This window comes from Podospora bellae-mahoneyi, chromosome 7 (genome assembly GCF_035222275.1).
Source record: "Podospora bellae-mahoneyi strain CBS 112042 chromosome 7, whole genome shotgun sequence".
Lineage (NCBI taxonomy): Eukaryota > Fungi > Ascomycota > Sordariomycetes > Sordariales > Podosporaceae > Podospora > Podospora bellae-mahoneyi.
The window spans coordinates 2614930-2629361 of record NC_085886.1 but is presented as its reverse complement, the minus strand read 5'-3'; the positions used below and the strand labels follow the sequence as shown (position 1 = coordinate 2629361).

The 14432-nt window shown below is 55.7% G+C and overlaps 3 protein-coding genes across 3 annotated transcripts; 1 reads left to right on the top strand and 2 right to left on the bottom strand.

The window, feature by feature from the left end:
• Window positions 1–140: 140 nt before the first annotated feature.
• On the bottom strand, window positions 141–5092 carry QC761_709450 (uncharacterized protein; the record flags this gene model as incomplete). The annotated part of the gene is made up of 5 exons (XM_062882497.1): window positions 3873–5092; window positions 2503–2947; window positions 2211–2428; window positions 1100–2145; window positions 141–1044 (listed from the first exon to the last, which is right to left on the bottom strand). Exons 1-5 carry the CDS (start codon window positions 3951–3953, stop codon window positions 141–143), a joined length of 2694 nt encoding a protein of 897 aa, XP_062728545.1. The 5' UTR covers window positions 3954–5092.
• Window positions 5093–5913: 821 nt separating this feature from the next.
• On the top strand, window positions 5914–10071 carry QC761_709440 (uncharacterized protein). Its single transcript, XM_062882496.1, has 2 exons — window positions 5914–8403; window positions 8459–10071. The coding sequence occupies exons 1-2, from the start codon at window positions 7827–7829 to the stop codon at window positions 9841–9843; spliced, it is 1962 nt and encodes a 653-aa protein (XP_062728544.1). The 5' UTR covers window positions 5914–7826; the 3' UTR covers window positions 9844–10071.
• Window positions 9979–14428, bottom strand: QC761_709430 (uncharacterized protein). Its single transcript, XM_062882495.1, has 4 exons — window positions 14128–14428; window positions 13930–14050; window positions 11081–13854; window positions 9979–11021 (listed from the first exon to the last, which is right to left on the bottom strand). The coding sequence occupies exons 1-4, from the start codon at window positions 14128–14130 to the stop codon at window positions 10359–10361; spliced, it is 3561 nt and encodes a 1186-aa protein (XP_062728543.1). The 5' UTR covers window positions 14131–14428; the 3' UTR covers window positions 9979–10358.
• Between the last annotated feature and the right edge of the window lie 4 nt (window positions 14429–14432).

Genomic DNA, 14432 nt, shown 5'->3' with positions numbered 1-14432 from the left:
GTTGTTGGTCTGTCCCACCATCACTCTTCATCGGAGCGTTGGTTTTCAAGGACTCCTCACGAACCACTGCTGCCCTTGCCTAATCGGACCTCTGTTATGCGGCGTTGCTCCAAACACTACTATTTATGTGTTCCTGATCATCAGCCAAATGTACTGGAGGAGTGATACAACGGTATGTTATTCCCATGATGATGGTGCTGATGATGATGATGCCCCATCCCCGCATGCCCGATCGCTGGTTGTCCCCCAGCGACAACCGAGACGGGAACCCCAGGGGGAGAGTGATGAACAACAACAGGAGTGGTGGTGTACGCACCGGGAAAAGGCTCTGGCTGGGCTGCCGCCGCAACGGGGGAGAACTGCGGTGGCCCGGTGAGGGGTGATATGCCCGCCGTGGGAGTGGGAGGGACGATGGCTGGTTGGGGGAGGTTGAGCCAGTTGTTCCAGAGGTTGTCAAAGTCGAATTCGATCTCTCTGTTATAACCAGGGGAGTCGTTTTGGGTTTGTTGTTGGGGTGGTGGCGGTTGTTGTTGTTGTTGTTGTTGTGGGAGGAGGGGTGACATGCCGTTCATGCGGGTGTCCTGTTGGGTTGTGGGGGCGAGGATGTCAGACAAAGGCATTTTGGAGGAGGTTATTTGGGGGGGAGTCAACAGGCCGGGGTCGCTGAAGCGGTGGTGTTGGGGGGCATAACTGGGATGGGATGGGTCGGGGTGGGTGGTGGTTTCCTGGAGGGGACTTGCCACTACTGGTCCTCCCGACAGGGTATTGGCAGGCTCGGGTTGGGGACTGGACGGGTGGCTGTAGAGGAAGGAGAGGTCTTCGGATAAGGGGGGGGCGTCGTATTTGTTTTTTTTTGTCCATTTGTCTACTACTTTTGCGAAGCGGGTGATGATGTCGAGGACACGCTCGGCCTGGGGGTCGAGTTTGGTGCAGTATTCCATGAAATCGACTGCGTCGCGGATGGTTTTGTCGTAGGCGTTTGTGTAGTAGAGGCACGAGAATTGGTTCATCAAGATGACGAGGCTGGCGGCGAAGACAAAGTATCTGGGGGCGGTTAGAAATGGGAGAATGCCTTGTCCCCGTGGGGGAGAACACTTACATGACAAAAGGGTTCCTTCGAGGGAGCTGTTGTTCTTCTCGAGCTTGCTGGACAAGCTGAATCGTTTGGTAGGAAGCCAGGACGCAGGCCTCTGAGAACCTCGCCATGGGCGACTCGTGAATTGGTGAGGGCTTCTTCTTCCCAGACCGCTGCTCGACAAGCATCCAGTTGTGCATAACAAAGAGCTGCCTGGTAAGAAGGATCAGTGAATGGAGTGCCAGAAGGTTGACATGTAAGGATGCCATGCCATGCGCCGGGCTTCGAGCAGGACCGGCGTTTGATAGACGGCGTTGCAGGGCAGCTTGTAAATCATCTTCCCAGTCCATAGACATGTCGTTGAGGATCTCCTGCACCTTCGTGGTGGAAATCTTGCGCGAGGAAAAGACCCTCAACGTGTCGCCAATAATCCGACAGGTCTCGACACAAGCATGCAAGCTCTTGGCGTGAACCGGGTCAAACTCCCCAGTGATCTCCATAGAGTTGACGGCATCATCATCCGAGAAGATATTCATCGAGCAGTCGTGGCCCGAGATGGCGGTGGGCCTGCCCAAGGTTGCCGCCAAGAATCGATCCAAGATGAACAGTGTCTTCCACAAGTTCCGCCTGACTTTCATCTCTCCCGGCGTAAAGATCACATCCCTCAACGTCTCCTCTCTATGCAGGCCCAAAGCATACGCTGACCGAACAGCCATCCCGAGATAAGCATACGCCGTGTTCCTCTTGGGGATAGTCAACATGTAGAGCGTCATCAACGACAGCGCCTGAACCGACCAAAAGTCAGCGTCCTCAAACCCAGCACCGGGATCACACATCGTTCGAGCGCTCCTAAAGTACAACTCTGCCCTGTCTGGCCTTGCAGAAAGCTGCTTGTTGATGACATGCTCTTCCCGGCTACCTGGGGTAGGCGCAGCAAAGAGGAGACCAAGAGCCAGCACCAAGAAGAGGTGACACAAGAAATAGTTGTTGGCCGATGGGGGGTCCCGATAGCAAGCCTCCACCGACTGCATAAACTGTTTTCTGTCAAACACCTCCACGATCCCGCAGGTCTAGACAAGGTGGGGTCAGCCGCCGTTGAATGTCAGAAAAAGGGGGCTAAAAGGGGTGGACCCACATTTGTAAAATAGGAAGCTATGAGAACATGGGTTGTTTCCTGGTCCGGCAACAGGGTCGGTACCCGTGTGTTCTCAGGAAAGTCAATGATGGTTTCCTGAATGCGATGCCTCTTAGGATCGTCGATAAAAGGAGACCCCATCTCTGTCCCCGATGTGCTTTCGACAATAATCCGGATCAGCTGCAGGATGGATAGTGTCGAGGCATCTCCAATGTAGACTGTCGTAGGAGCATACGTCAGCAAAAAAAAAAAATGCTGTGTACCATAAGGGTGGGTGCAGAGAGAGACTTACGAAGCCGTCTTGACTGGTCTTGCAACATTCTCGTCTCGGTGTATATGTTGGTCTCCTCAGCGTAGCCGCTGGTGTTGCCCGTGTTGCTGCGGCTTGGCAGCTTCTTCGTCCCGTGAATCGAGACCTTCTTCACATGCCCTCGGCCTGCTAGAGGCGGCGGTAACGGTGCTGTCGGCGACGATAGTGCTGATCCGCCTATCGAGGCCTGGCTTGGCTGGGCGGCCCGCGCCTCATCCCAAGACTGCATCACCTCGCGGGCCTGGGGCGAGCTGTTGTTGGCCTTCTCGAGTGTGGCGGAGATGGAGGGAGGCGACGTCTCAATGTGTCGCCGCTTCGTCGGTGACCCAGCAGACTCACCCGGTCCATAATCCGAAGCGTTGTTGGGCGTGTACGAGCAGGTGAGTTTTCTTCTGAGGCAGGTCTGGCAAGGTTTCACGCCATTGCACTGGAACAAGATGTATCAGTAAACGAATCCCAGATATCGTGAGGCAGAAGAATCGCAGGTGATGGAAACCTGGGCTGTGCAAGAATAACTCCGAGGATAGAGACACAAGTACAACAAGTTACTCTGCTCGGTGGCGTCTCCAGGGTCTCAGCCAGAGATTTTGGAAAGAATTCGCGGAGAAGGAAGCATAGAGGGCATTCCAGATCGGAAAGATGAACGCATTTGACGACGACGTTCCGACCTGAGCTGAAATCGAGTTTTCGAGCAACGGTGGAGGAGCGGACACGCTTGTGCCACTCGAGCGGTTCTCGCCTTTCCCCGTCCCTATGACTTTGTGCTTCGTAACAAGTGGGCGAACACGACGCCAACCCGGGTATCTCTCTGCCTGCTTGAGGCAGGCATTTCCCCTCGAGCTCCGAGTGACATGTGTGTTGGACTGCGGCGCATCCCGACAAGAAAACGGGCGTGTGTGCGTATGGAAGGAGAAAAAAGAAGATTCGGTGGAAGACGACCGAGACATAAACCAGGAGAGCGGGTGTATAATAGATAAGAGCGGCTTTCCTCTTGGGTCTCGTCTCGGGAAGCTTTCGACAGAGCCCAACCAGCCCATAGATGGACAAGACAGACGGCCCTCAGGGAGGGGCACAGTTCTGTGTCTCCATCCCATATATTCCCTTCTGATAAGAGAGGCAACCTTCTTCTTCTTCTTCTTCTTCTTCTTCTTCAGTCCGGCAACACTTACACTTGTACACTTGCACTACACCCACACACACTTCTCTTTCTTTCTCTCACTCCAGAACAGGAGAGAGACAGCCACCCATCCACAGGGCTGAAGGCACAAAGCAAAGTGAAACCAAGACTGAGACCCAGGACCGAAGTGAGATAATTAAAAATAAAATAAAAAAAATAAAACACATGAACCCACCTTTTGCTTCCGGCGTTTGCAAGAGTCACAGGCCTGAGCAGTACGCTGGCGCTTGTCGTCGGGAACCTTGGGTCGCGTCATGGTGGAGAAGGGGTCCGGAAGGGAAGGGGGCTCAGATGGGAGTAGAGACGGCTCTCAGGCGCCCCGCCATCGGGTAGCAAAGGTGCAACGGGCGATCTGGTAGACGCGAGCTCAGTCGAGGAAGGCGAACGGTGCTCCTAGTGCGATCGGAAGCGGCGCCGTCGGAGGAAGGGCAAGGGGCCTTGCGGAGCGGATGATGCACGAAACAGCGTCGGCAGCAGGTCCGGGAATATGGATAAGGGGGATAGGTGATAGGGGGGAAGGGGGGAAACGGGGTGTCGGAAGATGTAGTGAGGTATGTAGTATGTAGTATGTAAGGTAGGTCGGCGTCGGCAGGGGCCTGGGCTTGTTCCTAGGTAAGGTATCTGCTGGGTTTTGCTTGGGCTCCTGGCAGGCAGTAAGAGAGTTCCTTTCCTGTTCCTGCGGGAGAAGGGCTGGTGGCACGAACCACGGCTGTGCCGCGCTCTGATTCCGAGTCGCAGTTGAACTTGGATGGAGCCCTAGGCCCGGAGTCAGGTCAGCGCTACTGACAAAACTATATCTCACGGCTCTGGCACTAGAGTATATCAACTCGGCTGTTGGTGCTGCCCGAACTTGCTGCTGGTGCGATGATCCAGGATGGAGAGGGAAGAGGGAAATGGAGATCGTGGGGTTCGGGGGGACAAGGACGTCGGATATGGGATAGGTATGGGTTGGGGTATGGATAGGGATGGAGATGGGGATGGGGATGGGCTCCAAATTAAGCAGAGGCAAGCCAAGGTAAAGAGGACCGGACTACAGCACGACCTGACGAGGGTTCGACTACTACTCCTACTTAATGCAGGTTTGCCTCTGGTTCTCCTTCTGGATGAGGCTGGTGCCGTCCGTCTGAAATGCTGGCATGGGGCACTTTGGATGAAATCGACCGTGCGGCATCGCTCCTCTTTTTGAGCCCAAATCTACCCAAGATCTCTCGTCGATGCATGGTAGCAAGTGACTGCCTTGTCTGGCCGAGCTGGCATCGAGCCTCAGCAGCCAAGGCGCGTGGGCCCAAGTACTTGGATAACGCGCTGCCAGCTATAACGCTGCGGGGAAAGAGGACGAGACTTGATGAGGTGGATGGGGGGCAAGGGGGGAGAGGAGAGGAGAGGGAGGGGAAGGGAAAGGTCAACAAGCCCACCCACCCTCCATCAGAGAGAAGAAATAGAGAGAGACATATGCAGGACAGTGACAATCCTGGCCGGAATCCCCGCACTCGAGACGACGTGCCGGGGTCGGTGTGATATGACATGATAAGAGGGAAGAAGATGAGATATCTGCGAGCCATCGGCAGCCGCGGATCGTCAACTCTTCATCAGAGAGAGAGAGAGAGAGAGAGAAGTGAGTGTCCAGCTGCTGGTGGCTGCATGAGAGCCCCATGGGACGAGACTCGCCGAGATAGCCCGAACAGTGTGACACATCATCTCGATGCTGCAGCTTCACAACTGGGCGTTACGACGGTGTTGGATGGGTGTGTGTCCGCCCAATGTAGCTCTGGCCGATCAATCATGAAGTTTGACTGCCATCTCGGGCTTGAATGTGTTTCTGTTGGTTGCTGAGAGTCCGAAAACGAGTGGTGGGGGTTCCAGGTGAAGTTCCGTTGTAATTTGTAGTTATGAGACTACGAGTTCGTGATATCGAAAAACAAATGCGGGGTTTTTGGCAGCAAAAAGGCCATCGGATAATGCACCTAAAATGCCTCGATTTACAGTGGGATAAGCGCTACAAAGCCCAACAGCACCAGCAGAAGAGCTGCCCAAGCAGTGGAAGTGGACCCTTCCAGATGTTAGCGTCCACTAAGATCTCATCAGGTAACGCGCTGGTGGGGCCGCTGCGGCAGGTGCCTAGCGCATGCGTTGGACCCCCAGAACGGGTGAAAAGTGGGGAACTTCCCGCTAATACGATCAGAAACATTCCCTGTCTTGGGTCTTTGGTCTTGGACATCCCATCCCGTCGTCCCGTCGCTTACACAATTCTTCAACACTTTTTTTGTTTTTTTCTTTTTTTCTTTCTTTTTTTTCTTTTTTTTTCTTTTTTTTTCGACGCTGAGACGGTGCCCCCCACGACACGGAACGGCAGGAGAGGTAGGAGAGATGGGGGAGGTAGGAAAAGGTCCTGCTCATCAGGCGAGGTGATTGGAGGCCATCCCCGAACATTGGACGCAGCTTGCTTTTTCGGCATTCCACTTCGGACCCCCTCGGCTGATATTGGATACTACCGGTACACTAACTATACTATGAACAAACTCAAAAGATGGGGGGTGGGCGCGGCAGCAACCGCTCTCCTCCCCGGACACCAGGCTCCTCGGCTGCTTTCTGCTGTGTCCCCAAGGCCGACGCCGCGAGGCTTGAGAGACAGAGACATGCAGGTAACACAGCTCATAAGACCTGCAACCACCGGGCAGTCCTGACGAGCCCAGCTGACTTGGTTGAGGTGTTCCAGTTGAGATGAAGATATGCCGGACGACCCTGGGAGAAGGGCCTGGGAACTGGTCTGGACACACCAGCTGGACTTTCTGGAACGTGGACCACTTCAGCTCGCTGCAACGTCGGGGCCGGGAGAACTTTGGTCTCCCTTGATCTTTGTTCATATCTGTCAACGTCTGCCGGTGCCCGCATCGCCGGCTCCGTGCCGCACACCGGCCGATTGCCCAGGCTTCGTCTGATGCCCGGCTGAGTCCTCGGCTCCAATGGCTCCAATGGCTCCAGTCCGGGATCATGACGACTTGACCAGCATCAAATCGGGAAAGGATGGTCTCCCCGCACTTAACCTGCGGCTGCAAGCATTCCCCAGAATCGCCAAATCGAGGTTCAACAGGTCCCCGAGCCCAGTTGCCTGTTCTTTTTCCCAGCAGCCACAGAACCTACATCACATCACGCTAACCCCACAGGACGAGGGGGGCGAGTGCGGTCACAAAACTACCTTGTGTCTGGAGCACTGTTCCCCCGCATGCTCCATGATGCGGCTGGTGTAACCGCTCCCGCCAATGGTTTCTGAGAGCCTGGGACCAGACAGGCGACCTTTTTGTGCCCTTCGACCCTTCGCCGCCGCCGCCGCCGCCGCCGCCGCCTTGATATCAAAACCAACCCGGCGTCCCAAGTGGGCTTTTCTTTTCTGCCGCGTGATCACAGGCCGGGCTGGTTATACTTGGATACTACCTGCATACGCATCCTGTGCCAGCCCCTGAGCCCCAGTCTTGTCTGCCGTCCGAGCCTCTTTTTGTTTCTGCCAGGTCCCGATAAGAGCACTGCCGGCCCGAAGCATCCCACTTCCCAGTCTGGCTGGCTGTTGCGGAGCGTCTCCTGAGGGGCACGTGGTGCTACTATGGATACTCACGAACGCCTCTCTAGTCCTCTTGCGGCTCGGGTCCGTCATGCCAGTGGTCGGAAGAAGGCGAGACGAGGTGCGGGCTGCAAAGCAAGATGTCGCCTCTTTTCCTGATGTTGCTCGGACCCGCACCCCCTTTCTGTGAGCAGATTTCCCGTTTTGTGGGGATCTTGGACCGGAGGGGGTGGCATCCATCCCGTCACCATGGATATGCCGTCCATGGTATCATGTCGTTGACTGTCAACACGTGCCGAACATCACAGCCAGACCATTTTCGTTTGTCCCCATCTTGGCGGGTCTCACCAGGATCCTGGATGACCTAGTGGAATATCTCCGGAGACTGACGTACGTTCGTTGGAGGAGATCATGATGTCTCTGAGACCAGTCCGCCGGAAAGCGTATATATATATATCAGATAGCCGCCCACTGTTTCCGTCCGATTTGCTCTCGCCGTCACTTGAGTTGCCCCTTCTTTGAACATATTTCACTACTTTCCCCCACAATAAACCATCCATCCCAACCTGCGGTATGGACTCGAGCCCCACAATGTTGGACACAACGCCTCTCCCCTCGTGGGAGCGACAATGGCGAGGAGGGAGCAAGAGCAAGAGAGCAACAAAGCCTCTCCACAAGAAAGAGGTCAATCATGTCTCCCAGCAAACTCTTCTCCTTTTCTCACAGCTCCGGTACTACCTGGGGACGTGGAAAATGGACAACAAGCAGATGTCCAGAGTGACCCCGAAGCCCAAGCCGTATTCCGTCATCGATGGGGCCAGAGAGGCATTGACGTCTCTCGAGGAGCTTTGCCGACATGAGCTTCCAGGCAACTTTTCCACTCTGGCTGGAAATGTCAACATCACCTCGTCATCTGGCCAGGGAAACAAAGTTCACTTTCCCAGCCCTCTCAAGGAGCAAGATGCCACGGCAGCTATCAAGGGTCTGGAAGCTCGTGTTGCCAGCGTCATTGCCGGTCTGCGGTATGGCGCCGAGAAACCCTCAGTCACGGTCGACATTGATAAGATTTCTGGCTTCTTGATGTCTGCTTACCTGACCACAATCGACGGGATGGACAAGACGGACCCCGGAGTCAAGGAGAGGATACCGGGTATGCTACCGTGAGAGTTTGATGAGACTCGAAATAGAGGCTAAACAATCTCCAGATACCGACCTCAACAGGGCCCAATCCATCCTCTACCGCCGCCTCTCAGCCAACCTCTACAGCACCAAGAACCCCGGCGAGTACTACCACATACACGGCTCCCTCAACGCGGACATCACCCTGCAAATGCTCGGCCTCCCCAAGCACCGCCCGGACTTGACAGATTACCGGGAGTGCATTGACACCATTGAAGCGGCCGTCATGAGGCACACAGCCGCTGAGCTTGACGAGCTAAACCTCAAAAACAGACAAGCGGGCATCAAGGCGTACACCTGGGAGCAATTCCAGGAGCTGCCTCACGGCAAAGCGATGTGTTCGCAGCCACCTTTTACCGTCAAGCCCAACCCGCTAGACACCACCACCCCGCCTGTCCCCTTTTCTTCCTCATCCGGCTCAGGACCGCGATTCGCCCTAAAGGGGATCAAAGTCCTCGAGCTGTGCCGTATCATTGCCGGCCCGACAATCGGCCGCTCCTTGGCTGCCCACGGAGCCCAAGTCGTCAAAATCACCTGCCCTACCCTTCCCGACGTCCCATTCTTTCAGCTGGACGTCAACACGGGCAAACACTGCATCTCGCTCGATCTCAAGTCATCCGCTGCTGATCGGGAGACTTTCTCGTCCCTCCTGGCGGAAGCGGATGTTCTGATTGACGGGTATCGCCCTGGTGCCCTCGCCAAACTGGGGTATAGCCCCTCCCTCCTCGCCGAGGTAGCCAAATCCCGAAACAAGGGCTTTGTTTACGTGGTTGAGGACTGCTTTGGCGGAACGGGGGCAGAAGGGGCAGAGTGGGCGCATAGGCCAGGCTGGCAGCAGATTGCGGATTGCGTCTCTGGTGTTGCTTACGCTCAAGGGAAATTCATGGGCCTGGAGAACGAGCCGGTTGTGCCCCCCTTTCCGATGAGCGATTACGGGACTGGGGGGTTGGGGTCCGTGGCTGCGATGGTTGGGCTGGTGAGACGGGCGACCGAGGGGGGGAGCTGGGTGGGGAGGACTAGTTTGGTGCAGTACGATGTTTTCCTCCAGAAATTGGGGTTGCTGCCGGAGGGGGAGCAGGAGAGGTTGAGGGGGGTTTTTAGAGAGGCGGAAAAGGGAATGGGGGGGGGCGGCTTCTTTGAGTTGAGGCACAGTGATAGTGTTGATGAGGTTGGGAGACGGGCGTTGAGGGGGATGAGGGGGGTGGTGCCGTTTTTGTTTGAGGGAGACCATATGATGAGTGAGGGGTTTAGTAAGGGGTTTGGGGGGGTGGTGAGGTGGCCGAGGGAGGCGGTCGAGGTGGAGGGCTTGAGGGTTGGGCATGTTAGGGTTGCGAGGCCTAATGGGTGGGATACGGGGAGGAATGAGGGGGGCATGTGGGAGGGGTGGGAGGAGGATGAAATTAGGGCGTGATGATGGTTGTACGATGATGGATGGGTGAATGGGCGGGATTGCGTTGCTTTTTATGGGAGGTAGCTTTGCTTTGTCTGCGTGTGTTTTGCAATGACTGGACTGGTCAAAATTGCTCGGTTTATGAACGGTGGGGTGGTTTTAGTGATTCTTTTTTTTTGTTTTTAGGTATCGAATTGATACTGGCGTTTATGAATCAAGAAGTGATGTGTTGTACATGTGTGTATAATAATTTGGAAAGGTAACGTCAATGATGCCTACTTGTACCTTGTTACCTTATCCTCATGTTTGACAGGAAACCCCGACTCCCACTGTCAAAAATTGTCTCTGATTTTAAACTGCCAATATGCTTGACAACAACTACGCAATGCCCAACCTGCTAACCTGATCACACCTCAACAGTCCCCAGCTCCTTGCTTATACTTGTCTATACTATGCACGCCTCCTCCCCAACCCCTATCGCTATGGATCTCTTCAGTCAATATTACTTCCCCCCTTCTCTTCATTAAAAACCCCTCCTACAAAACATACCCCCCACCAGCAGTAACAACCCCCCAATCCCTCACCCCCATCCCATCCTCCAGTTCCACAACCCACCACAACGCAGCCCTCGCCTTCTCCGCCTGTCCACTCTCCTCATACGCCCTCGCCAGCGCGAACCACGCCTCAGAGTAATTCCACCCCGACCCCAACTTCGTCAGCCCGCTCAAAAGCCCGTACGCCCTGTCTCTCGCTGCCAACCGATCAATAAGCGGTAGGCTGGTCGCTTTATACGGCGGCGGGAGCTGCGGGCCTAGCAGCCTCGACGGCGATGCCTTGGAAACCCCGTTAGCGGTTTCATCCTCTTCCTCGTGGTCAAACACCGCTTCGCGATCCGGCTTCCTGCTTGCACTCTTATGTTTAGGCGAACCAAGACCGAGGGGTTCAGACGGCAGTTCAGGATACCGGCTTGGCGGGGAGGCGATGAGTTGGTGGTCTTCATGTGGTTCAGAGACGAGGGATGCGCCGCCAAGGTCAAGGCCGGGGACTGCCGGGGGTGGGAGAAGCTTCTCCGAGCAGATATCCAAAAGAATATTCGAGAGCCCGACGATGGCGACAGGGTGGTCGGGGAAGTGCGTCAAAGCTGTTTCAAAGTCGGCGCGCGCTTGGTAAGGTCTTTCCAGGGCGAGAGAGAGTTCTCCCTTCTGTGGTATCATTAGTGGCCACGTCTTTTTTTGTAATGGAAAACACCGAAACATACCTCGGTCCAGACATCAGCCAAAACAGCCTCAACACTCTTCTCCATGCCCCATCCCGCCGTCCTGGTGTTCAGTGCTCCAGAGGTATCGCTGACTACATCGCCCTCAAAGCTCTGTACGATCTTCTGTGCTTCCTCAATGGCCTTTTGGGCATCGTCAAGCAGACCAGCCCGTCGGTAAAACCCCGAAATAGTAAGCCAGACCTTGACGAGAATGCCCTTTCTTTTTCTCTTGCTGTGCTCCTGGGAGAATTGTACAAAGGGCAACAGAGGTGAGAAACTTTCCAGGGTCCCTGTTCCGACGCCCACCTCCGAAGGTCCATCCGTCGTCCGCTTCGACAAAGCCGACGAGTTTGTCGTCTCTGGTCTCAGTGTCCCAGCCACAGTCTTGCTGGCATAAGTGAAATGCTGCGGGCTGCTGGGGTCCTCAAAGGTAGGCTGGTATTTATCTCCATTGAGAGGCGGGACTGGCGGGCCGCTGCTCACGGCGCGTTGCCGGCTGCCGCTCCGATCTCTTTTCCGGAGGCTGTTCCTGCTCCTACCATTAAGACTGCCCGACCTCAGAGACCTGCGGCTAGGCTGCACGTCAATGGCCGTCTCGCTGCTGGTCTGCTGAGTGAGCGTGGTGTTGGCAGTTTGTGGCCTGGAGGTTGCCACGCTTTGCCGTGGTTGGTGACCCTTGGCTGCGCGACCGCCAAACATACTGTCTCTGAAGCTGCGCATCGTGGCCATGGTCTTGGGAGGCTCGACCTTTGATATTTCCAGTGTCGGTTCGCCGAGATCGCCAAACAGCCTGGGGAACAGCGTGAGCAGCTCAGTGCTGGCGTTGACAGCCACGGTAGGACCTTCAACGAGTTCCAGAATGGCAAGCTGCGTCATCTTGATCTCCAGAATGCTCTCCTTCTCGAAGTCGTCCATCTCGTCCACGATGCCATCACCGCCAGCCTTTTCAACAGCCGCCTCATTAAGGTGCTCACTCCTGAAACCGCCGTTGAGGTCCCTGCTGCCAAACAAGACGATCGGATCCTTGAACTGCTCAATGGCACCTTCACACGCCCGCGCAGCCAAGACATAGTCTTGACGTGCGCTCAACATAAGCGCCAAAAGATGCCAGAGCGGAATCAACGATCTTTCCCTCCAGTAAGGCCCATTATGCAGCTCCTCATGTTCCTGCACCGCCTTGTCCGCCAACAGCGCCGTCTTGACCAGCTCAACAGCCACAGACAACTTTCTCTGCTCCGCGTACAAAACACCCAACGCAAACACCCCCCTCACATCAACCACACTCCCAAACTCGGGTGACAGAGACCACCGCAAACACTGGATCGCCTTCTCCTGAAAGGCGGCCCTCGATTCCGACTCGTACGTCATCCTAGCCCACTGCGCATTCGCCAACCCAATACTCTGCCACGCCAGCGCCATCGACCTCGGCGGCACCAAGTCCCTCGGGTCCGCGCTCTCCGGATCCAGACCCCCCCACTTCTTTACCAGCCCCTCCAGCTCTTCCGAAATCTTCCTCGCCTTATCCGCCGACTCCCGTCCACCATATCTGCACAGCGCCGCAACGGCCGCAGAGATGGTCTCCAAAACCGTCGCATTGTCATCCAGCGCCGGCTCCCTATGGCCCGTCTTCTCCACCCTCGCCTTCCCCTTCTTCACCAGCTCAAACCAGCTGTCAAACGACACAAACGCCAAATCAAACTCTGCCACTGCCAAATGTACCGTAAACAGATGCCTGAGTATCGCCGTAGAATGATACGTCTTTGTCGCCGCGCCGTACAATGTGTCCAGCGTCCCTCTGCTCAAACTTTCCCTCCCTCCCGCCCCCAGATCATGTTCCTTCCAGCCCCTCCCATTCAAAATAGTCCAATTCCTCATCACCCTCGCCACAAACTCTTCCACCTCTTGCCTTTCCTCATCCGCCCTCGGGAACTTGGTCTCCGAAAACAGCAGACCCTGATAGATGGTCTCCACCTTCTTGAGTTCCGCTCTCAACTGTGCGCGGGCACTGATGGTCTCCCCATTCGACACCGGCACCGTAACCCCAGAAGGGGGGTAAGCCAAGTCCCGCTGCAGAATCTCGGACAAGGCAGAGTAATACTCGCTCCAGACCTGCCTCCTAGGCACCGATCCCCGGAACCCATATCCCCCCGCCCCCGAAATACCGGCCTGATCCTGCGCCGCGACCGCCACGCCCTTGGCAGCGCCAGCCCAGTATCTTGCCCAAGTTCTAAACCCAGAGAGACAGTTCCCCTCCGAGAGTGACTTCTCCCCCTCCCTCGTAGCCTGGCTAGCCAACATGCAATACTCGGTGAGAAACAACTCGGCCCAGTATCGTATCTGCTGTCTCGCTGGCCCTCCTGGCGCGGCATTCCAGACAGTGTTGAGACTCGGCAACGCGATTTCGAAGGCTTCGAGGGCACCCTTGCGTTGTCCGTCGCGCGCTAGACAGTTTGCTCTCAGATAGGCCGTTTTCAAGGCGCAGACTTTGGTCCATTCTGACGGTTCGACTGCGGCGTCGGTGGTGGAGAGCTCTTCATCGAACGATCGGGGGAGGCGCTCAAGGGCGAGGGAGTATTCTCTCAGCACCCAGTGTAACCAGCCGGCGCAGACGCGGGCTTGGAAGCGGTCTTGGGGGTAAGTTTGTTCGTTTTCGATGACGGTGAGAAGGGCGGGAAGTTGGGAGGCGGCTTCGAGGGAGGAGGGGGTGGTGTCGGGGGTGGATTTGATCGAGGCTTTGATGATGGAGTGTTCGGTTGTTGCTGATTGGGAGAGGCCTGGGGGGGGAGGAAGGACGGGTGAGCATGAGTTTGGTGATGGGGAGAGGGAGAGGGAAAAGAAGAAGAACGTACAGGCTCGTTCAGGGGCATGTTTCCGCACCTTGCGGACTAGCTCGGGGACGGCATCCCAGTTGTCATCGCAACGCGCTTCGTCGAGCTGTTGGATGTAATGCGCTGCTTTGACTGCGTCGGGCTGTTTTTGTTTTGTTTTGTATTAGTAAGAAGGGTATCGAGGAGAGGTGAGGTGTCAAGGAAGAAGTAGGTACGTACCATGTTGGCGGTGTTCCAGCAAGCCTGCTCGCACTACGATGACTTGATCAGACAGGGCATGCGGAGCGCAAGAGTATAGCCTTTGGAAAAGAGTCAAGTTGTAGGGTGTTGGAGGTGAGATTCAAAAGAGTACGTCAGCTTGTAAATAAGGAGGCGTTCGGCTGGGCAACAAAACGGGGGCACTAAAATGAAGCCAATGGAGCCTAGGTCAATCCAAAATCTTGGGGTGCACTAGGGGGTGATGATGTCGGGCCCATCAGGAACAGGAATAGCACCCAACCGCGCACAGGGATTGGCTGGTTTTA

Bases quoted from the DNA above. Each gene is read 5' to 3' on its own strand.
- QC761_709430 (XM_062882495.1), bottom strand. The intron at 13,855-13,929 runs GTACGTTCTTCT...CTCCCCCCCCAG, and splicing joins ACATGCCCCTGAACGAGCCT to GCCTCTCCCAATCAGCAACA. The intron at 11,022-11,080 runs GTATGTTTCGGT...ATACCACAGAAG, and splicing joins TGGCTGATGTCTGGACCGAG to GGAGAACTCTCTCTCGCCCT.
- QC761_709440 (XM_062882496.1), top strand. From the start codon at position 7,827: ATGGACTCGAGCCCCACAATGTTGGACACAACGCCTCTCCCCTCGTGG. The intron at 8,404-8,458 runs GTATGCTACCGT...AACAATCTCCAG, and splicing joins AGTCAAGGAGAGGATACCGG to ATACCGACCTCAACAGGGCC.